The sequence below is a fragment of the Diprion similis genome, chromosome 13 (genome assembly GCF_021155765.1).
Source record: "Diprion similis isolate iyDipSimi1 chromosome 13, iyDipSimi1.1, whole genome shotgun sequence".
NCBI lineage: Eukaryota > Metazoa > Arthropoda > Insecta > Hymenoptera > Diprionidae > Diprion > Diprion similis.
The window spans coordinates 4854665-4877141 of NC_060117.1; the positions used below are offsets into that span (position 1 = coordinate 4854665).

A 22477-nucleotide genomic window follows, 5' to 3' on the forward strand; every position below is an offset into this window, starting at 1 on the left:
AAAACTATGATGGATTATTGTTTGCAAATGTTACATTTTGTTATCTTCTTTTTCTTCGTAACTAAACATCAATGTTACATTTGTCTTTTAAGGAATACTGAAATTAATTTTCTTTAAATACTAACATGACCATCCATGTATCACGTAATCAATTTGGGCAGTTGGACAAAAGTTTGTGCCGATTCATACGCAGGAAGATCCTTGCATGAAAGATTTTTATACTGGAATATGTGTATAATATAAGTATTAATTTAAATAATTACTTTTTAGTATCAAATAGTTGACTACGTTGCTGTCAATATTATCTGCACTACATACTTCAGAGAGTTTCATAATTTTATATATGAATATAGTTTCTGTCTTTGAAATTTTATCAGAATGGTAAGTAAAAGTCTACATAAAAATGAACGATGGGAAATGGTGAAAAATCATTGACAACAAAAGATCAATGTAATTAGAATGAATGCTAAAAATCAGCGTGGAAAATAAAAATCGTACTTTGTGTGTTTGACAGAATTATTTCAAAAAAATTAAATTTAGAGCACAAATTGTAATTCGTAACGTTTGTCTTTTGCAAGTCGCTTTACAATGATTATAAAATTATTAAATAAACTACAACTTTTTAGATCGTACGTATTACGAACTATAAAATAGGACTCATAAATTCTAAGATATTCCTACCAGTTTAACAATGCAATCTCTTGATTTGTTGTTGCAGTTGTTACTTGCTCGTTAAATTATCATATTAATAGCTGCTAACTGTGAAATGGACAAAGGACCGGACTCTAGACCTTGTATTCTAAACGAATTTACTGTGGTTTTTTCTTTCTTCTTCTCAGATAAAATGAGAAAACAAGAAATGTCTGTGAAAAAAAACAATTTCCAATGAATTAAACTTCTTTTCAATTAATTAAAAGCAAAATACAACTCATGAGAATTTCAAAGCTTACTTCAAAAAACGATAACTTAAAAAAGAAAAAAACAATCATCGTCGAATCTCAATTAGAATCTAATAAAAAGTGCAAATGACACAAAAGTCTGTAATATGTTGCAAATTTTAATTTCCGGATAAAATTAGGCATTTGAACATCAAATTTTCGAGAATAAGTGAAAAAAATTTCAATCAATTTAATAACGGTTTTTTTTTTTTTTTGTTTTTTTTTTCTTTTTGTTACATTACTATCACAGAAAAAATCAAGGATAAATTCGCTATAAAAGTAGAATCTGGAGCCTGATCAAATGGTATGAATTGCTTCATATGCAGTCTGGTGTGGCGTAATAGCTTCGATTCAGTGATATCGATTCCATGTACAGAAATGTCGAACCGCCTAACGTCTTGCGCGGTTTTTCCTAATCCAAAGAATAACTTTCACCGTTTCTAACGCACAATATATACAAATAATTATACATGGTATATGGCGACTACCTTAGTTCATCGAGAATCATACTATAAACGTTATTATCTTGTAAAAATAAAAATACTTCCTATTTATACATGTACACTCTATACATACAATTTTATGAACAACTAAAGATCGGTATCAGATTCGGTATACTGACCAACTGTGTACGCTACGACAGTTGCATGATCTAGTTTACCCGGTACCATTGAAATCTTCTCCAGCATTTTCTTGCGCCGATTTCTTTGCTCCAATTTTGATAATTGGATCATGTGACCATCTTTTTGCTGAGCATAATACAGATCTGGATCTTCTAGAATTCGACGTTTCGCAGCTGTGATCCTCACCTTGAATACAATTGTAATAATTCACTTAAAGAGAACAATTTCAATTTAAAAAATCTAATCCATCCAAACGTGGGTGATAGTTGTTTTAAAAGGAACATTAGACGGATCGCTTAGACTCGAGCAAGGCTTCGATAACCGTCGTTTCTTTACAGCTGAATGGTGAAATTTTCAAGAAGAAAATAATCTCAATTTTAAAATATCTAAAGTGGCACGTAAACTCCGATAGCATCATCAAAAGTGCAGCAGATACAAGTGCAGATGGAATTGCCGAGATGAATAGGAATTATTCTACAGCAAAGTTTCTCGAGTTAACAAACTTACCGCAAAGTCGAGAAGTAATTCGCAAAGACGTTTAGCATTATCGCAAGGCGGTCCTTCTCCGGATACTCCTCGCCTCAACAAATCCTCCATTCGCAAGAGAGTGAGCTCGTGCCTTTGATAAGCCTCAACGACGGGTAATCCATTATTGCTACTACCGATCGAATCTGACCTTCTTAAATTCTCGGCAGACTTGCGACGAGTTCTAGTCCTACTCTGGCCCTCATGCTTGACACTTTTATCGGAACTCGCAGTGTTATTGGTAGGTAATATGGCAAATTTTCCCACTACAGGATCAAAGTTATCCGATATTCCGTCGCTGGTTAAAAATACTATATCGCCTTTTTCCACCTCTGTCATAGACAAAGTCAGATTATTCAACTCTGGATTAGAACCATCGACTGGACCCAAAGCTCCCAATGCATCTCGCATATCTCGCATGCAATGAATGTCGTGAGAGCCTTGTGTTATCTCTCTTACGCCCGTTCGTCTGTGAAGAATTATATTTGAGTAAGCGGAAAAGTATTTATTAATTAATTTCATTTTATACTCTAGAAATTTTTACCCTTTTGTTTTTACCTGGAATAAACGTAGGCCAAACTGTCCCCAACGTTACACGTACACGCGACGTACCTTTCGGTACGACAATTTGACCCAGAGTTGTTACGCAGCAGAGGTAGTACGGCACAAACTGTTAGAGTCGTCAGCATTCCTTGCTCTTGTAGAATGAGAGAATGTGCCGAGTGAAAGGAGCGTAGCAAAGCTACGAACACATCCCGAGTAGTAGTTACTCCGCAGCCTGGTGCCGACGAGAAAAGGGCCTTGTTCAGGTATTCTATACTCCCGTGCACCGCTGCTCGAGCGGCAATGCTTGCTTTTGGGCCTAGAATACAAAAGCGAAGAGTAATAATTGTAGATAATTCTTGTTCACTGTGCTGACATTTATGAATCGGATAAAATGTATTGTCAAAATTATACCCCAGTTAACGCCATCAGCGAGTCCCAAAACAGCAGCCTTCGGTCTAGCCGAAATACCAAAACAATCAGCAATTGGTTCTCCGTTGTTGATATTCGTCGTCGGATTCTTTTCATACAGGGTGGTCGCTACTCCGTAGGCTAAATCGTGAGGCCTGAACCAGTCTGATACGCAAGCTATTTCACCGTCAGATGTTGTACCTAAACACACATTTGGATATCCATTAGAATTGATCGGCAACAATTTCCACGTTTTTGTCTTCTATTTAATTTACTGAACATCGCCAATGCATGGAAATGTTTATTCTCTGACTGGTCTACAGTTGTTGTCACCCTTACCCCACTATTTCGACAATCGTTCATAATTTGCAAAGTGTCAAGAGTACAACTACTACTATAGAATTGTTCGACGTAATAAAATTCCATGCAAAACAGAGAATAAATAATTACAGATCTTACAATTAGATGTAGAAAATACATAACTATTTTCCAAGCATTCTGCTTGATACTAGCAAATAGTTCGAGCATTTGGATAAAGTCACTGAAAGTATAAAGATATGCACAACTTCCAGCAGAATTTCAGTCCTTTTAACTAAAAAACTAAGAGTCACAGATCGAACACGTTGATAGTGGTTATTTATTTCCAGTTACCACTTTTAACAAATAGTTTCTGGCTAGGGATTGAATGTCATTGCATAAATAAATGCATCCCTTGCTAGCTTAGAATACCGATTAAAAGTATACGAATATCACTGCTGATCCGAAGTAAATAGGATCACTAGATGTTTGGATTTTAAGATACTTTGGTTTCTATTGAACCAGGAAACATGCTTAAATAAATATTCTTCAATATACTAATACAATTTTCTTCATTCTTCCAATACTCTACGAATACAACCCGCTATTGTTTATCATTGTCATTTTTCCATACCCTGCATTCTGCAAGTTTTATAAATGCCCTAAACTTGTGAGTAAATGTATCTGTAAAGAAATATTACTAAACATGCAACTACAATGATTTCAGCCAGTATAAAAACATTCTAAGCATATCATTCGATGCCTAGAAAATGAGTAAATCTACCATCACTATCAATAATCTACTCTATCTACGTACTTACAATGGATATGAAGTGATAGTTATGTACAGTGCATTACGATGTGCTTTAAATAATAAATTTCATAACTATCGTGATGATATAGGCATGACGATGATGATGATCATAATAATAATAATAATAATACGAATAAAAGTAAATACTATTATCGTGGCAGCAATAATAACGAAAATTATATCGGGTTGCAATAATGGGCTTATTAATTTTCCATTAGCATATTGAAGGTTTCCAGCACATGCAGATAATGCAAGGATAAACACCTTTTTTTGCCTTGCGAAACGGAGCTGGAGCACTTTTTGATTTCCTCAGTGGATTCATCTCGGAAGCAAACTCAGACGGTGGTGGAATTATGTCGTTTTTGAAATTCCCTTCCTTGGAAGCATCCGCAATATCATTGCTTATGTTTTCATCATTAAACTGCAAAGCATTGTCATTCAGACTATCGTCAAAGCTTACGTTTGTCTGTTTCGTGGGTATGAATGTACTTTCTGGGATGAAACTGGTCGTTTCGAATGTAAAGTGTTCTTTGGATGTAAGACTGAACTGAAAATTGTCCAACTTTTCTTTGATTTTAGCATCGTAATCAATCGTATCTTCTAATTTGGAGGTTGAATCTTCGGCGACCATACCATCCGTTAATAAATTATCAATATTTTGGCTAGGCAGTCCTCTGACTCCCATATCGGATTGATCCCTCGATTTGTTATAATTTTTGCAGCCATCATCCAACAGATCAGTCTGTTCATTATTGCAATTGGATTCCAAACTATCCAACAAGTTTTCATTAGAATACTTGGAATCTGGGTCGTATAACTTTCCAGCGGCGCGAATTTTGATAGAACTGTTGTCGATGGGACAAGGCGGGGAATCGCTTGGACGAATCATAAACCATCGATCGTGAGCCACAGAGAATATACAGTCCATTGATGTGTTTACTGTATTCAATACACGCATTGCTGATTTCAAAATGTAAAAAAGCTTTTCCCTATTTCTTCGATACAGATAACTTACAATGTAATATAAATAGTTCATTTTAACACGCATTATTATGATACTAGAAACAAAAGCAAACGTCAACTCGCCAAACAATTATGTAAGAATTCTTATGAAAATTTATATTTATTTGTGAGTCTTCAATCTTGCTTAAAACAGATCTGATGTTTCGTAATACATACCAGTTCTTTCATGTTCGGACTGTTCCAAAATATCAATGTAGTCAACGTCTGGATCGCTGATACTTAAATGTCGCTGCTTTAAGTTTACCGTAGTCAAACCCCGATCGGGGCCTGTTAAAGCTGCAAATACTTCCCCGCCATTATCCAAGGTACATAATGGATACGATGGAAGTTCCTCTGGATTACGCCCATGCAATATTACCGGACCTTCCATCTTAATCTCCAATCTACATAAATTAGAATAAGTGTCATCCAAAATGTCTTCTCTAATCTTAAAACAGAAACTTAAAAGAGACTCACAATGTTGTTGACAATATCAACAATTGTGAAAACAGTCTAACAAATAATGAATGAACTAATTTGATTAAATGTATGTACTGTAAGTGATTGAATAAACGTACCCATTGAGGTATCGAGTTATGAAACAACCGGCAGGGAGGTCCTGTGGAACATTTCTAGGACTACGTGGAGACGATTCACCGTGTCCGATATTCTCTACAGCAGCAGCAAGGTTGCTGACAGACAGCTGACGCATAAATCCAGCAACGCGTTTTCGTAAACTCGGCATTTTAATAATCAATGTATTACTTCAGGTTCCTTAAATCAAACAACTGACACATTTTATCACAACTTCTAATACTGTCAAATGGAAATAACGAAGAGATGACGGAGCAAAGGCATTTTTTTAATCACACAACCAACTTGTGTCAGATACTTATAGCAGCCATTTTGGAAAGAATGTCAAATCAACGATGGGTAGATAGGAATAGGAAACGGAAAAGAAAACGAATTCCCACTTCAGATATACTGGGATGGTTGAATAAATGGAATCAACTTCGTTCACGTGTTTCCGATTTTAACCGCTGGGGGCGCTGTGTGACAATATCGTTGATCTCTCCCCCCTCCACACGATAGATTCGAAACCGGTACTTTCAAATGATTAGTTTTCTTTATTAACGAAAAATAGATAAAAACTAGGGGTGTGCGAATAATTCGAACTTACGAATTATTCGTTCCGAATCAAATAATTCGAAAGTTCCCGAATAATTTGAAAAAATTCGAATAATTCAAAAAATTTCGAATTTCAAATTGTAGACATATAATAGAAGAAAATGACTAAGTTAATTATTTTTTTTTTTCATGAATGAAAAATTAAAAAAATGTATAAAAAACTTGGAGAAATTAATTTCGAGAATTTTAAAACATTGCATGTATAACCTTTTTCTTTTAGATTTTTTTCAAACCAAAATTGATAATTATAAAAACCAAAATGAATTGAAAAGATCTTTAGCCAGTATTAGTTTTTAGATTTTTATGTTACTAACAGAGATGAAGATATATTGAAATTGAGCAATTGCTTTTGTTTTCACCGGGTAATTGATTTTTAATCAAAAATTATATTATTCGTAAGTAGAATATTTTGATACATGATGTAATGGAATTTAAATTGGAAACAATAGAAAATCCAGTGATATTTCGATAATTCACGAATAGTTCGAATTATTAGATTTTTTTCGAATTATTCGACGAGTTTCGAATCGAATATTAATATTCGATTCGATTCGCTCGATATTCGCACACCCCTAGTAAAAACCATTGGAATAAATTCAGACCTGAATTTGAGGTCATTGAGTTCAATGCCTCTCGAGTTTAAGCATTTTTCTACTCGCTAGAGAGCCTTCTTGCAAAACATTCTTCGCGACGTTTTGATTGCTTAGACCGCTGACCGTATCCCAAAAGAATAAGACCGAAAATAAAACGGTAAAAATTATATTTGAATGATCAGTGGAGTCAAAGAAATGAATGCAACATTTATGATCTCTGAAATTATGCATTATGAGATCTATTTTGTACATGTATGTTAGAAAACTTTTTCCTCAAAGAGTTTCTCTTTTTTTTTTTTTAGATTTTTTTCTTTAAGTTTTGGCATTTTCAATGTAGTAAGGATAATTGAGTAACAACACTCAAATGTGCCTCATCGTGACGGCTAACATAGTATGAATAAATTATATAATTATTGAAGCACTAATAATGTATTACATTGTCATGTTTCCTTCTTCATCGGTTCATTTTCATAAGCCATTGGCAACCCAATGCGGCCTTTAGTTGCGATTTTAACAGGATCCTGCCCTAACTTCTGTTCGAGTCCTTGCCAACTTCTGTTGAGTAAATAGTCGGCTCCACCCTTTCCGATCGCAACAGTGCCAGCTGACTTGGACACTAATTCCCCCATACCATTGACTGGAGACTCGTCGTTAGTTAAATTTCTGATAGATCCAGAAATTAGTGATACGTCTGAGTCATTTGAAGTTTCAAGAGGTACATAATTAAGTCCTGTGGATAGGATATGCCGAAAGTCCATGCAATATTGCGTTGAGAATGCTCTTGAAGCGTTGAACGCTATTTCCACTTCGAAAGGTGTTAACATTGGTTTGAAGAAGTCTCTCGAATCGTATACAAGGTTTTCTGGACAAGCTATTACCACAAACGCATCCATCTATAATACAGAATAGATTCACCATTATATAAGTGTAATCGTCGTAGGATAGTATTAAAAAGTAATAATTAAAGTGAGCTATATTTACCTCAGGGAAATTAGCCAATTTTGCTGGATTTGGTTTGCCAACGCATACAATATAGCTCTTTTTATTTTTTTGTTTAAGTACGTTTTTTACAGCTGCAATTGATTCTAGGTAATTTTTTATGCCCAGCGTCGCCACCACTATACCGACAACACGAGCATCCTTTAATTTCTCGACTAGATATCTCCTTCTTTTAAGCCATATTGAATCACTTGCCGTAAAGTGCACAATTTTGCTACCATCGAAATGACACCAACTTTCAACAGCTATTCCTAAGGCTAAGTTGTTCAAGGTTTTTCCATTTGGACCTAAGAAAATGGCCTTGTAGTCCTTTATATTGTAACCAGCATCCAACTTGTAACTTCGGCCAAGAAAAATTTTACTGTCCACTTCACCGGAGTCCGTATACCTCGCGTTAGAGGAACAATTCAACTTGGTGAGAGTAAAATTTTTGTACGTAGGTCTCAGAGTGTTATAAATGCATTCTGTAAAAAATGTTTAAAGATTTTTTAGTATTATATGCTACTAATTTACAAAACTTTAGGTGCCTGTGAAATATATCATTAAACAGAAATATTCACCAGCTAGATGAGCGTAAGACACGTCATAGAAAAACAAAATCCTCTCCTCTTCAGTTTTAAAATATTGCTTAAACTCGGTAACAAATAATCGTATGTCAAGTTGTTGCTTAGGCAATATGTGAAAGACTGGTAATCGGCTTGTAGGATTAAGACAGGCGTGTCCAAAATGTACGATGCCATCTGCATTGACATGCTGTGCCGTGACTTCGTCTACGCAACAACTTCCGTACGACGAATCTCCCAAAATATAGACATTCTTGTTCAAACGCTTTTCCAATCTTAAAGCTATCTCGACAGAATCTGGCAAAAGTGAATCTGGGAACTGCAGACATACCTGTAAATTGAAACAATGAAAAAAATTTAATATTCAAAGCAATGTTACTTTTATCAATTAATATTCATGCAATTGGAATTATTTCAATAACTTGACATAAAATTAATAAAACGTGCTACAAAATATAATTATTAAACGGATCAAGGAACTTGTCGAATGGTCGGGCCGCAAATGAAAATTAGAAAAATGAATCACGAATGAAGAGGTATTAATTCTCCACAACCGACTGACCTTTTCAAGTAAATTATTGTTGATCCATTCAACACATACATCCAAATCATATTGAGAATCCAAATTTTCAGGCAATGTTTTAGCTGGCAGACCATCGACTTCGGCAACTCGTTGTAAAACTGCTTGTTCGTTGCTACTGAAATCTGCAGCTGGCATTTTGGATATTAATTATTGTACAAAATAATACGTGAGAGAAATTGAAATTACAATCTCGTCATTGATTTCAAATAATGTCTATTGTTGCACAGACTTCAAAGTGCCAGATTAGAGAATATGACATTTGGTAAAAACAAACAGCATGCGAATCGGGAATCGCATGAGAGGTTCTGCGAATTATTATTGCGCTTCTTTTTCGAGGCTATAAATACAAAAAATCCTCACAATATTTTTCACACGAAACTTTCAATTACTGCGGGCAAACGTCTCGATGTGCCTCGTATATTCAATCGTGCAGGTATCGTACACCCGTACGAACACATGGTTGCGTATATTTCGCGGGGTACGTGAGCCGCAGCGCGATGGCAATGGCCTCACATCTTTGACAACTTGCGCAATGACGAATTTCACTAGATCTGGGGTGCGATCCGATATTAACTTCCAGCGCTGCCAACAATCTTTTATCTCCTTCTCGCTACCAAGTTTGTGTGTAGCTCTGTCTCTGTCCTAGGGAACTTTAGCGCTGTGAAATAATTTCGGAACGCACGTTTCGTTTTCGTTTCAACTGGCGGAATTGTTCGAAAATTTTATTTTAAAAGATGAACGTAATTACTGATAGTACAGTAAATAATTATTAGGTCATGACCGTTATCACAAAATCGAGACAAAAGAATAGTATTTGTGATATCTATTACATAAGAGTCTCAATTTAATTGAATTCTTGCCGATGAAAACGGCGATTAATGGGGGGGGGGGGGGGGGCGTAGTCAATTTTAACGCTGTCGTATAATCTCGAATTATCCTAACGAACGTACCTGAAACGCAAAAACGGGAATAACAGTCCCATTCTACATGCAATTCTGAACAAAACAACCTCAATACATTTTCATTTAACGCAAACATAAAGAAATAGCATGATTTTCACGAAATCGCAGTAGTATAAATACGTAGAAATTAAACAACTTCCTGCACTCGTTACAAAAGATAGTATTTTTTAATTGTTGGGGGAAGGGTCATTGGTAGTCTAAATCCAGAATTTCAACCAGATTTTGTAGTATTTTCAGCCACCATCTTGAGTTTATAATCTAATTTGTCTTTGTCGAATAATCCCCCTGCTCTCAACTTTGCATTAAAAATGGTCATAAGTAAACTTGAAGGAAATTTAATTCTCTACAACTTTGAGCTAAATAATTTTTGCCTATGATCGACATTTTCCGAACGAAATTCATATAAATTCAAGATGACGACCGAAGGTATTACGGAATCTGTTCGAAATTCGAAACTTGGACTACCAATACCACTCCTGCCCCCTCACCCTTCAGCTACAAAAAATTAAATAGTGATACCGAAAAATTCAAATTTTAGGTGTTCCTTTTTGTCCACTGCGACTGAACTAAACGCCAACTGAACCAGTCAAAACGTAGCTTTAACCGGACTCCTGTATGAAAAATTGTTGTAATGGGAAAAATGCGCTTTTTGAGATAAAACTGATCGTCGTGAATCGGCACTAGTGTGCGAATCATTAAGCTTCGCCGATAAAATTTTTTTAATAAAAATATCAGGTATATAAAATAAAAATAGAAATGATTTCCGTTCAACATATTTTTTATAGACATTTTATAGAAAAAACGTTATTGAAAAAGATAAATACATTTTAGCGAAGGTACAAAACAGAGTGGCATATATATTATAGACAATCCAGTCTGTACAATGAATCAGTAAAGCGATATGGTAGAAGCAAGTCTTTGTGTACGAAATGTAAATTAAAATTACGTGCAGGTTTCTGATGAACACTATACCCGGAATCCCATCTGATAATTTCAAATTGAAAGTTTGGGCGGTGCAATTCAAGCTTTGATCTGCAAATTGAGAATATATAAAAAATATGAAATGATGCGATAAATATAATAAGGTATAAAAAATAATTACAGAATAGGTCATAAATCAAAAAATAAAAAATACTTTCTAAATACGTTGAACCAAAAATGATGATCCATTTGCAATAAAATTACCTCTGTAAAACGGTCTTGAGTTTTTCGCAACATGCTTGAGTGATTCCTTGGATTTCATATATAAATAAAACCAGCTCACACGACTGTACTAGATTTTTTATGGGCAATACCAGGTCCCTAGTGGTATAATTACCAGTACCTAGACTTTTGATACAAACTCTTTTAAGTTTGCTATTTTTTTCGAACATAGTAAATATCGTAGAAGCTTGGCCTAAGTTGTCTTGTTGAATTGAAAAGTCTTTCAAATTAAGACAATGAGGTAGCATTTGATGTAGTTCATTTTTGTAGCAGCAGGCACCACGATGACCCAAATTTTCAAGCTTCAATTTCTCCAAATTTTTACATTGTTTTCCTATTTCAATAAGAAATTTACCGCTTCTGATCGGCAGGTTCGCCAGATGTAAAGTTGTGAGGTACTTCCAACCGCTGATTAGATACAGAGCGGTTAAATCCCAATATTCACTTTCTCTTAGTGTGCTGCAATAACAAACACAGAAAATATTTATTAAAGATTTTTCTAATTTTTAACTGTGTTACTTTCCACATTGTCATCATATTATCTAAATTTGCTTTTACCTTGCGCTTAGTGTCAGGTCTGTTAGATGCGGAGTATTTTTTACGAGCTTTGCAAAAGATGAATTCAAATCTGGTGTTTCCGCGTCATTCACAAGGGATGTACGTTTTTTTTTTAAGGCCAGTTCGCTATGACGATCGCTTTCCTTTTGACTTGTTACTGTAATTTCGCAAGCATGGAATGTTGTCGAAGGTACTTCCCAAGTCAAAGTTTATAAGGAGACTCAACTACGTTAAAGACATTAATTTTATGACATTTTTGTGACGCGATAAAAATCTACCAATGCTTTGGAAATTAGCGAGTATCCACAGAAAAATTGTCAACTTGTGAGTAAGGATCAAATAATAAGCTGAAATTTGCAAAGACTAATCCAGAATTGACATATGTATTCCATTTATTGTTTTTTTCAAACAGTCACAAGCCTATGGCTTCAGATGAAATTGCATTAAACTCTAATCAGTTTGGATAAAAGTAAACAAACTCACCTTTGTTTTTTACTATGTTACTTAGTATGAGTTTAGTCAGACATGGAAACGCTGATCCAATTAAATGCACATCACATTCTGGTTCAATGTTATGGCTCAAATATAAATAATGAATTTGATGCCTGGGATTTTTTAGTAGTTGCTGAAATAAATTTAATTCTATAAATTTTTCAAAACAGAGATAGAGATAATTTGTTTGGATTTAATTAGTCGTTAAACTCAACTCTTGTTTCGAACGTCGAACTAAAATAAAGTCAAGTAAATAGGTAAGAAAACTAACAAATATTCTTCCTCAGTGATCCATGCACATCGGTCATTCCATACCTTAGCCTCGTTGATCTTCAATAAACACAAATAGTCAATCGTAGAGTTGGATAAGCTGCAAAATGTCTTTGGGGCTTCGTGGCTGTTGGTGATTTCGATGACTTCTCTCAGCAAACATTCAAAAAACAGAAACCAGCCAACTTTCTGAAGAGATTGAGTGAAGGGGTTGAAATCCATCAGTACTTTTGCTCTAAGGTTCTGCGATACCTCTACATTTTTTTCTAAAAACATTTTTACTCAGTGCCAATCATCGTTGCATATATATACGGCATTTCTACTAGCTCTGAGGATCTATACAAGATATTACAAGTTTAAGCTTCATTAAGCAACTATTAAAAGCAGTTTTTCTAGCACCAGGTTTAAATGCAACTTACTTTGGCAATTCAGTAACTTAAATTGAAAGCTAATTTCTAACTGAGAGCAAGCAAATTGGCTCTAAATGCCATAAATTTTTACACTGTAGGTTACACTTGAAATTTAGTGATTCTAGTAGCACCTTTTCCACTACAATTGTGTACACAGTGTTGATAAGCAGCTACGTTTCGTCTTCATAGACAAACAATTTTTTATATTCTAGACAACAAATAATAAAGAACAAAAAACAATTTAAAAAAAAAGCTGCAAATTAAAAGTGTTTCTTATTTTAATAATACCTTGATATAAAATGCATACCAAAATAGAAGTAACGCGTATTCGCAGCATCATAGGGTTGGAATTTGGCCCACTGTTCAGGATTTGGAAGCATATCGACAATGATTCTTCGCAAAAATTCTGTGTCGCTTCCACAGCAAGCAGCTATTCGAAGGTTTTCTAATTTTTTGGGTTCAGGTAGCCAGGGGTCCCCTTCTCTGGGTAAAATATTTTCATTTCTCTGTAATAATCGTAACTCCTGCAACTGTTGACATAGTTCTAACGCATGAATCAGCGTTGTTTTGTATTCAACATCACAAAGTGTCATTGTTAATTTGGTTAGTCTATTGAATGGTATCTCTAACATTTCACAGCATAGTCTATTGTCGATTGGGGATGTGGGCCAATCGATAGATAAAATTTTAAGGCATTTCATAGGCAACAAAAATAATGCCAACTGCATGACATCTATGAATTTTAGTCCAATGATGTTGACCTCGACTAGATTTCTTGCTCTTCCAATAATATTCAACATCTCTCCTGATCTTGTGTAGTACATGTTACTGACATTTATTTTACGTATGTGCTCGTACTTCTTTTTGTTATTAAAATATTGTTGCACGTCTGAAATTGAGTTCAGAAAGCCTTCTTCGGAAAAATCCAAGTCCCTGAAAATGAAGAAATACCATAAAAATCCAAACTATTGTTAATTTCAGTGTAAACAGTAGTGAAAGCGTAGTAACGTTGTCGTTCTAAAATCATAAGATCAATTTCACATTATTTAGACAGCTAAATAAAAGCACTAAAATTCAAACAGTACATAATAGACGGATGAAAAATATTTTCAATAAACTATTTCATTATAGCATCACACACTGATTATAATTTCAGTTCAATGTATTGGTGCAATTTAATAACATAACGCTGTGCAACGACATGGTACAATAAAGGTTTCGTATTTACCTCAATGATTTTTTTTCATCGAATACAAGGCTGTGGAATCGTTTGCATGATTTACTGAGCAGCAGCATATCCCTGGCATTCAAGTATCCAATAATTTCTAACAATACTTCATCCGGAATATCCAAAATGCCCCAGGGATTAGAACTGAAACATGAAGCATAAAGAGATGGCTTAAAACAAAAAGTTAATTCTTATTAAGTAATTGATTATATTGTCTGTAGGATTCTATTGTTATATCAATTGTTAATGTATACCTATCACTCATTTTTATTCCTCTTGCGCTTTTTGAACTTTGAGATTATGCAGACTAGCACCATGCGCATCCCATGTAAACAATGATCCTAACTTAACTTGACCTGACAAAACAGATGTTAGATCACTACACGCGTTGACTGAAGAATATAAAGACAGTTACCCTTATGGGCTTTGGTGTGACAACCGAAAATCGCCGCGCGCTTGCGCCCTCTCAGTTATTCCAACGGCGGCGTTAGGAACTTATTCCAGAAAATCCGAGGCTTACCGAGCTCGGCATGTTGCTGGCTGCAATAACCTTTGGAGTAATAGTCTTCCCAATGGTAAGCCCAAATCAATACTCAGCCTGTACGAACTTACCAACTTGTCGGCAATACCAGTAATTAATAAGAAGAAAAAAATTCTTCCAATATTCATATGAAAAACGTGATTTAATTAAAGTATAGGAAACCAGAGAAAGAATGTACACACGGATCATAAATAATGATAGATCAGATATATTAATGATGCAGAGACCAAAAAATACATATATATGTACGTATGTATAGACGATCTATAAATTATATTAATGTATATGATCCATGTATGATTAATACGGATGCATACTAGGGTGATGCAAAGAAAATCTTCAAATTTTTTTCTCGGAGCTCCATCAAAAATCGTTAGTACCTCTCAAAAGAGTAATTTTAGGCAAACTTATGATTGAAAGATAAAACAATTTAGCTAGTGCCCAGCGAATTTCTGTTTTTTTTTTTTTTTGCAACTTGTTGAGAATCGCGACATGATTTTTTTTTTCCCCCATGGCAAAAAGTGTTCGTATACAATACAAGCTAGATTTTTTTTTGTCCTTTAATACTCTGAAATTTTTTTGAAGCTGCCTCAATTAATTAATTTATTTTTTTATTTATTATTAATTTATTATTTCATGCAAAAAATGATTGTTTCCTTCTTTTTAGAGAGATGAAAAAATTGTTATTTGTTGCTGAACTACTGTTAATCTTCTGATTTTGAGCTGAAAATGCAAAACAAAAACGGTAAATTAATTACTTGAGGCAGCTTCAAAAAAATTGCAAAGTACTGAAATTTAAAAAAAAATCATGATGGTATTGAATACGACCACTTTCTGCTATAGGATCAAAAGAAAAAAAAATTTCACCACGCGATTTTTAATAAAAAACAGAAAAAATGAGGTGTCGTGGGACACCTGACAAGCGAAGCTTCTCACGCTTTGTATATGAAATCCACTGAATTGTCGCTTTCTGATATATTCATTGCACAATTTTATTTATTATTCATATTTTTCATACTATATGTATTAGGGCGATTTTTTTTGAACGACTGTTTTTTTTTTTCAGTCCCCATCGAAAATTTTGTTCTATATGTCGAACAAATAATTCCCTAAAAGTTATAGCTCTTAATATTAATATTAAGTACTCGCCCAGGGCGTGAAAAGATTTCCCATATAAAATACACGTGAATCGAAGCGTTTTTTTTTTTCAAATCTCTACAACTCAGCGGAATTTTATGATATCACATTGGGCTTGGTCGCAATTTACGCAGAATTGAACGATCTTCGAAAGTGTTCAGAACGGCGTAAGTGCAACTTACATTTGTGAGGTGGTACAGGGCACTAAAGTTGATTTTTACCCAAAATTCTCCATTTTTCGGTGTTATCTCCAAAATGATAACTGTACCAAAAAAAATTAAAGAATAACTTTGTTGGAAATTTGATTTACTACAAAAAAGGTCCTTCAGCCCAAAATGCTCAGATTGATATTTCTTGAGATATCGAAATTCAACTTACTTGACATATCAAATTTTTATGTTCTATTGAATTAAACGTTTTAATCTAATATAACCAATAAACATTATGGTTTATTGAATCAAACGTTTTGAATTACTTATATTCCAATGGAATAGATCGAATGGATCGAATCGAATCGAAAAAAATCAAATTCCAGTGTAATATCAATAATTTAAAACATTTGATTCGATAAACCATAAAAATTTTATACGACAAGAAGTTAAAGTTCGATATCTCAAAAAATATCAATCTGAGCAATCAGGTCTACCAGACCTTTTTTTGTAGAAAATTGAATTTCCAACAAAGTTCTTATTCACACTTTTTTAGTAAAGTTAATCATTTTGGAGATAACAGCGAAAAATGGAGAATTTTGGGTAAAAATCAACTTTAGTGACCTGTACCATCTCACCAGTGTAAGTTGGACTCACAACGTTTCAGACACTTTTGAAGATCGTTCAATTATGCGTAAATTGCGACCAAGACCAATGTGATATCATAAAATTCCACTGAGTTGTAGAGATTTGAAAAAAAAACGCTTCGATTCACGTGTATTTTATATGGGAAACCTTTTCACGCCCTGGGCGAGTACTTAATATTAATATTAAGGGCTATAACTTTTAGGGAATTTTTTGTTCGATATATAGAACAAAATTTTCGATGGGGACTGAAAAAAAAATAGTCGTTCAAAAAAAATCACCCTAATATGTATATTACATATCACAATAATATTAATTCTGTTGTATTATTTAATTTAAATAAGCATAGACCGCAACAATAAACAAAAACAGAAAGTACGAGTTACCTAACGCAGTTCCCTTCTCGAGTATTCTGTTTCGCTTACTAGCAACAACGATATGCGTCGAACTTCCGTTTCTGACGTTTCACTATTCATGAGTTAGGCGTTAAAAAGCTTCGCTTCAAAGACCGAAAAGTCGCTCGAGTACTATGGAAATTTTTTATTTTTTTATCTCCAATTTTGGTAAAATTATTTTTATTATTTTTTATGTACTAACGGTTTTTGATGGAGCTCCGATGAAAAAAAATATCGATGTTTTTATATCACCCTAATGCATACTATAAATTTTATAGTTTTCCAAGAAACAAACTGGATTATCAATAATAATGCGTGTATAAAATGGATATGGGAAAATTATTCATTTTGAAGTGGAATTCTATTCGAGACGCGCTTAATTTACTCTATAACATTAATATTCATAATTGTTCCGATAACATTTCCTTTCCACTCGATCTTTAATTTTCGTATACACAGAATCGAAACGCTATTTTAGCATTGATAGTTGAAAATCGCAAGTGAAGTACCTTCATTGGGTAGACAAGCAGTATAATTATGCGAAAAGTGTTCGTATGTAAAAAAAATCAGAGCAACCCTAATACATCACGGACCAGCTAATTTTGATCCAGATGAGATGGGATGCTCCGTACATGAGGTGGTATTTAACGCAGTACATATCCTGATTTAGAGGCCTAGAAAGAGGTGATTTTCGGCGATTTTTTTTTTATCGACAAAGAAACAACGAAGCTTCGTAAAATTTCGAGTATATTTTAACACACAATTGAAACGTACGTTTTTAATTGACACATATTTCTATTGCCGATAATAAAACTATGGGTCAATTAAAAATAATTTTAATTCGTACATTTCAGGCAAGAATTATGCGCTCTATGTTTCCCGCTAATTTGAGACTCCAGCGGCGAGGCTTCAATAGTCAGCTAATAACTCCACTATTTTGCGACAATTTGATGATCAAAAAATATTTTTGTACTTTTCAAATGTGTGTTAAAATATAATCGAAATTTTACGAAGTTTCGATGTTTCTCTCCTGATAAAAAAAAATCGCCGGATATCAGCTTTTCTTTAAGCCTCTAAATCAAGAGCGGATAACAATCCGGTGCCCCCTCTCCCAACCATGGCTAGCGGCGGAGAGGCGTAAGGCTTACAATGTATGCGTGTGTATTACGTCTGTGCTGCGTCGCTTACCCCGTGTCTCCCCCGTGCCTCACTGCCACAATCCGCGACAATTGGAAGATCATCGCCGAATTGACTACTTTTTTAGATGTTCCGCCTCTTGCTCCATCACACTGTTATGGGCTGGTTCCATTTCAAACCACCCAGCAAGGTCGGGACGAAAAATTCAAACGACTTGTAAATAATTTATATGATTCTTTTGGTAATTTAAGGGGACCCGTATTTGGTCATTTTGCTCTAAAAAAATTTCATCCCTCTGCACGGCTATTAACATTTTTTGTCAAAAACTCGTTTTTACAGATTCCGTAAATTTACTGTTTTTTTAAAGTGCTATAACTTTTGAACGAATTAACGGATTTGAGTGATTTTTTTTTTTCAAAATGTGCGTATTTTTATCTTCTTTCATAAAATTACAAGTTTAGGAAGATCGACACAAAATCGCCGGAGTTATTCAACGTAATGTAAAATAATCCGAAAAAATTCAACCCCGATTTTCGGGAATCGCATTTTTTTTTTCTCTCACCGATTTTTTCTCGAATAGTTCTTTAAAGATACTAACTCTTCGCACAAGTTTCGTTAGCGGATTAGTTCTGTAAAAAGAGTTATGAATTTTTCAATATCACGAATTTTTTATATTTTCAGGTATGTGTCGAAACCGTGTAAAAATATACATCAGCTATTAAACTTTGTGTGATTAGACCCGAAGAATTACAGCTATTCCGCGAGAGTAAAACAGAAGAATGGAAAAAAGTTAGAGCAATCAAAGGCATTCAAAAGACTCACGTCTGAAAAAAAGATATACTTAGATACGAACTGTACCTCTACTGCAAGAACAAGTCAGCACCCTTGGGTTGAAGAAGCAACAATTTAAATGAATTGACGATGTATGAGATGCTCCAAACATTGTTATAGTGAATTCATGTTTATTGTAATATTGAACTGTTTTGGGATTAATATAGTCTTATTTTTGAATAGATTTTTCATACTTTTCCTACGCACTTATTTCGTCGTATACATGTATTAAACAGAAAGAAACAATGTAGCGACATAAAGAAATCGATTTACAGTATAAAATATAAGCTACCTGAAAATATAAAAAATTCGTGATATTGAAAAATTCATAACTCTTTTTACAGAATTAATTTGCTAACGAAACTTGTGTGTAGAGTGAGTATCTTTAAAGAACTATTCGAGAAAAAATCGGTGAGAGAAAAAAAAATGTGCAATTCCCGAAAATCGGGGTTGAATAACTCCGGCGATTTTGTGTCGATCTTCCTAAACTTGTAATTTTATGAAAGAAGATAAAAATACGCACATTTTGAAAAAAAAAATCACGCAAATCCGTTTATTCGTTCAAAAGTTATAACACTTTAAAAAAAAACAGGAAATTTACGGAATCAGTAAAAACCAGTTTTTGACAAAAAATGGTAATAGCCGTGCAGAGGAATGAAATTTTTTTAGAGCAAAATGACCAAATACGGGTCCCCTTAAATTACCGAAAGAATCATATAAATTATTTACAAGTCGTTTCAATTTTTCGTCCCGACCTTGCTGGGCGGTTTGAAATGGAACCAGCCTGTGAAAAACCAGCTCTTATGTTAAGCCGTAATTACTTAGTCTTGTTCTCGGCCTTGTCAAGGGAGGTGTTGTTGGACGCCTTAATGTAGGAGCTAGTTTTTTATAACAGTGTGATGAAGCAAGAGGTGCGACATCGGCAGTGCTAAGCCCCTCCCTCATCCGGAGCCGGAGAAAATTCACCCTGAATATTTGTATATTTGGAAAGATTAAACTTTTATTCAGTAAAACACGTTTGGTTATAATTCTTTGCCGCCAACAGGAATTGTTGTAAATTTTATTTCAACCGAAAAACAACCGTGAACGGGGAAAATGCAAGTTTGGTAGTGCATGGGTTCCCATTGCTATAGAGGGTCAACATTTGTAGCACTTATTTTTGAACGATTTGAAACAGATTTGGAATTTGATTTTCATACGACGTAGTACCACCCTAATTGACATGCAATATTACGTGCATAGATGCAGTAACAATTATGCAGAATGTGTGTTATACGGCTAAAGAACCGACTTATGTACACGCGATTTCCCCTACAGCATACTCGTTTTTCATGAAGATTCTAATAGGCGATCTTGAGGGATTCACCGAAATCCAGATCTCGAGTATGGAGCATCAAAATGGATAATCACGTGTTGAAAGTTGAAATTTTGATAATTAATACTTCGAGATTGGCAGGGCCAAGCTCCGTCCGATTTTGACAGCTCATGTAAAATATTGGACTGAATGGATATGTATTTTTCTCAGACGATTGTAAAAAAACGAATTGTAGAGAAACTACCCTAAGCCTAACCGCCGCCCTAGGCTTGCGCGCAAAAGCCGCCCTTTTCACGCAGACATGGGATAGGTGGAATGAAATAAGATACCTGACGGATCAAAAATGATTATTATTATTTCATATTTAGCTAAAGCTACACAGCGCAAAAAAAATTTATTGCCCTGATTTTTTCTGTGAATTTTATAGAATTTAGGAATAAAATCAACATGATATTAGAAACCATTCCTCTCCTTAAATTATCACAACAATATGAAAAACTAGCGCCAATGTAATATAAAGTGAACTTTTAGAGTCATATTACACCCTAAGTTTTTATAGTTGCTTAACATTTTTTGGAAAATATTTTTATAATCAGCACCTTTTGCGTTGCCTAAAAATTTAGAAACAACAGTTTTGAAGAAATTCCAGGCATATTTTTCTGAGCTTGTCATGGCAAATTACAGACATTCTCAATCTCTGCATCTTCATATCAACGAAGCAAACATGAATTCACTAAATATTATCTACATATTTTCTGAACGGAATCACATTTCACGCACATTTTTATTCACCCAATTTGGAACAAAATTTTTGGTTGCCCCATGAAATTGAAAAAAAAGGTGGAAAGTACAATTCAATATACATATCCATCAATTTTATAGTTTTATTACAATGTCAATTTCGTATTTTAAACCACAAATAAACTCTCGACACTCTCGTAGGTAATAATTTTATCACCTACTTCATCTACAATATAAAATACCCCGATCACAGCATTCACTGTTCACAATCCACTGAAAAAACAATAATGATTGACTACACGAACAGGCAATCACGCGGTCTTTTTACTATTTAATCACGTCTAATATCATCGACCATATGAGCGTTTTAAATTCTTTCACGATTTGCGAAACGCAATACGCTCCTCGAGAGAAAAGTCTTGCTCCTCGCACATGATGCGAGATCGAACAGACCGTGGGCCGTGACAATCAACGCATACATTGTAATAAATATCGAGTTTTTTCGAACGACAATCTGTAGACATTGGCTTGAAAGCAACTGGAAATATTCGTAATGCATATACGAATGTGTTTAGTCGATCAATTTAATTATTTTCAGGAACATTTTTATGACATTAACTTGAAAGTTGTTTTTATTCCTTTAAAAAAGATTTTGTTAAATGCATTTCCATACAGTTATTTCCGTGTAACAAATTTACTTACGAGTTGAAAAAAAGTATCACTTCAAGTTTTGCCGCCCCCTGATTCTGCCGCCCTAGGCTATAGCCTACTCAGCCTATTGGCTAATCCGCCCCTGCATACGCATACCCCGATTGACGGACAAATATACATGTCTATAATATATGTTCGTCGTTGGTTAAATTACGTAACGTGTTGTCTGATTCAGATGGTTTTGGCACGCCGTTGTAATGTCAATCGCAGAATATTTTTCATAAAAAATTCAAATTATTTTATCATTTTCAATTTTAACTCAATATTGTTTTGGTAATTTTTTTTATGTACTAACATAATAAAATCGAATATTATTGTCTCGCAACATAAATCTAATTACTGGTTATTATCTTCCAACATAATAGTTTGTATTTTTATTATCTTGTGACATGTCATAATAATAATTGATCACATTATAATTATGCATAGACATAATAATAATTCTTTTAACTAGCCATTATCATAATCACAAATATTTATAAATATGCCGCTACATATTAATAAATTGGCTGATTTAATTTTTACTCACACATAAAATTAACGTGTAATTTTCGTTACGATTTATCGTAATAGTAACTTATGGAATTCGTTTATGACAACACTGATAGCATAAATGTGCAAAAATACATAATTAAATATAAGAGAATCATTATGCTGTACCATCATAAATTTT

The 22477-nt window shown here is 34.2% G+C and overlaps 3 protein-coding genes across 4 annotated transcripts; all 3 read right to left on the reverse strand.

Annotated features, from left to right (window-relative positions):
* Window positions 1–1171: 1171 nt before the first annotated feature.
* Window positions 1172–6186, reverse strand: LOC124413809 (PP2C-like domain-containing protein CG9801). Of its 2 annotated transcripts, XM_046894587.1 has the most exons (7): window positions 5732–6186; window positions 5331–5557; window positions 4416–5090; window positions 3044–3241; window positions 2645–2948; window positions 2069–2555; window positions 1172–1747 (listed from the first exon to the last, which is right to left on the reverse strand). In XM_046894587.1, exons 1-7 carry the CDS (start codon window positions 5896–5898, stop codon window positions 1529–1531), a joined length of 2277 nt encoding a protein of 758 aa, XP_046750543.1. In that variant the 5' UTR covers window positions 5899–6186; the 3' UTR covers window positions 1172–1528. The 2 variants fall into 2 exon arrangements, with proteins under 2 accessions (XP_046750543.1, XP_046750544.1); XM_046894588.1 differs by lacking the exon at window positions 4416–5090 and having other exon boundaries at window positions 5732–6183.
* A 1064-nt stretch (window positions 6187–7250) lies between these two features.
* On the reverse strand, window positions 7251–9411 carry LOC124413811 (2-(3-amino-3-carboxypropyl)histidine synthase subunit 2). The gene is made up of 4 exons (XM_046894590.1): window positions 9059–9411; window positions 8494–8827; window positions 7916–8397; window positions 7251–7827 (listed from the first exon to the last, which is right to left on the reverse strand). The coding sequence occupies exons 1-4, from the start codon at window positions 9212–9214 to the stop codon at window positions 7375–7377; spliced, it is 1425 nt and encodes a 474-aa protein (XP_046750546.1). The 5' UTR covers window positions 9215–9411; the 3' UTR covers window positions 7251–7374.
* Window positions 9412–10842: 1431 nt separating this feature from the next.
* LOC124413810 lies at window positions 10843–14579 on the reverse strand. Its single transcript, XM_046894589.1, has 8 exons — window positions 14457–14579; window positions 14203–14346; window positions 13282–13907; window positions 12610–12830; window positions 12286–12427; window positions 11803–11959; window positions 11227–11703; window positions 10843–11073 (listed from the first exon to the last, which is right to left on the reverse strand). The coding sequence occupies exons 1-8, from the start codon at window positions 14465–14467 to the stop codon at window positions 10902–10904; spliced, it is 1950 nt and encodes a 649-aa protein (XP_046750545.1). The 5' UTR covers window positions 14468–14579; the 3' UTR covers window positions 10843–10901.
* Window positions 14580–22477: the final 7898 nt, after the last annotated feature.

Coding starts and splice junctions, on each gene's coding strand:
- LOC124413809 (XM_046894587.1), bottom strand. CDS start 5,898: ATGCCGAGTTTACGAAAACGCGTTGCTGGATTTATGCGTCAGCTGTCT. Junction 3,242..4,415: donor GTTTCGCAAGGCAAAAAAAG/GTGTTTATCCTT, acceptor ATGTGTGTTTAG/GTACAACATCTGACGGTGAA. Junction 1,748..2,068: donor AATTACTTCTCGACTTTGCG/GTAAGTTTGTTA, acceptor ATTGTATTCAAG/GTGAGGATCACAGCTGCGAA.
- LOC124413811 (XM_046894590.1), bottom strand. CDS start 9,214: ATGCCAGCTGCAGATTTCAGTAGCAACGAACAAGCAGTTTTACAACGA. Junction 8,828..9,058: donor ACAATAATTTACTTGAAAAG/GTCAGTCGGTTG, acceptor TTCAATTTACAG/GTATGTCTGCAGTTCCCAGA. Junction 7,828..7,915: donor AATTGGCTAATTTCCCTGAG/GTAAATATAGCT, acceptor TCTGTATTATAG/ATGGATGCGTTTGTGGTAAT.
- LOC124413810 (XM_046894589.1), bottom strand. Junction 11,704..11,802: donor GACCTGACACTAAGCGCAAG/GTAAAAGCAAAT, acceptor TTGTTATTGCAG/CACACTAAGAGAAAGTGAAT. Junction 11,074..11,226: donor CTCAAGACCGTTTTACAGAG/GTAATTTTATTG, acceptor CTCAATTTGCAG/ATCAAAGCTTGAATTGCACC.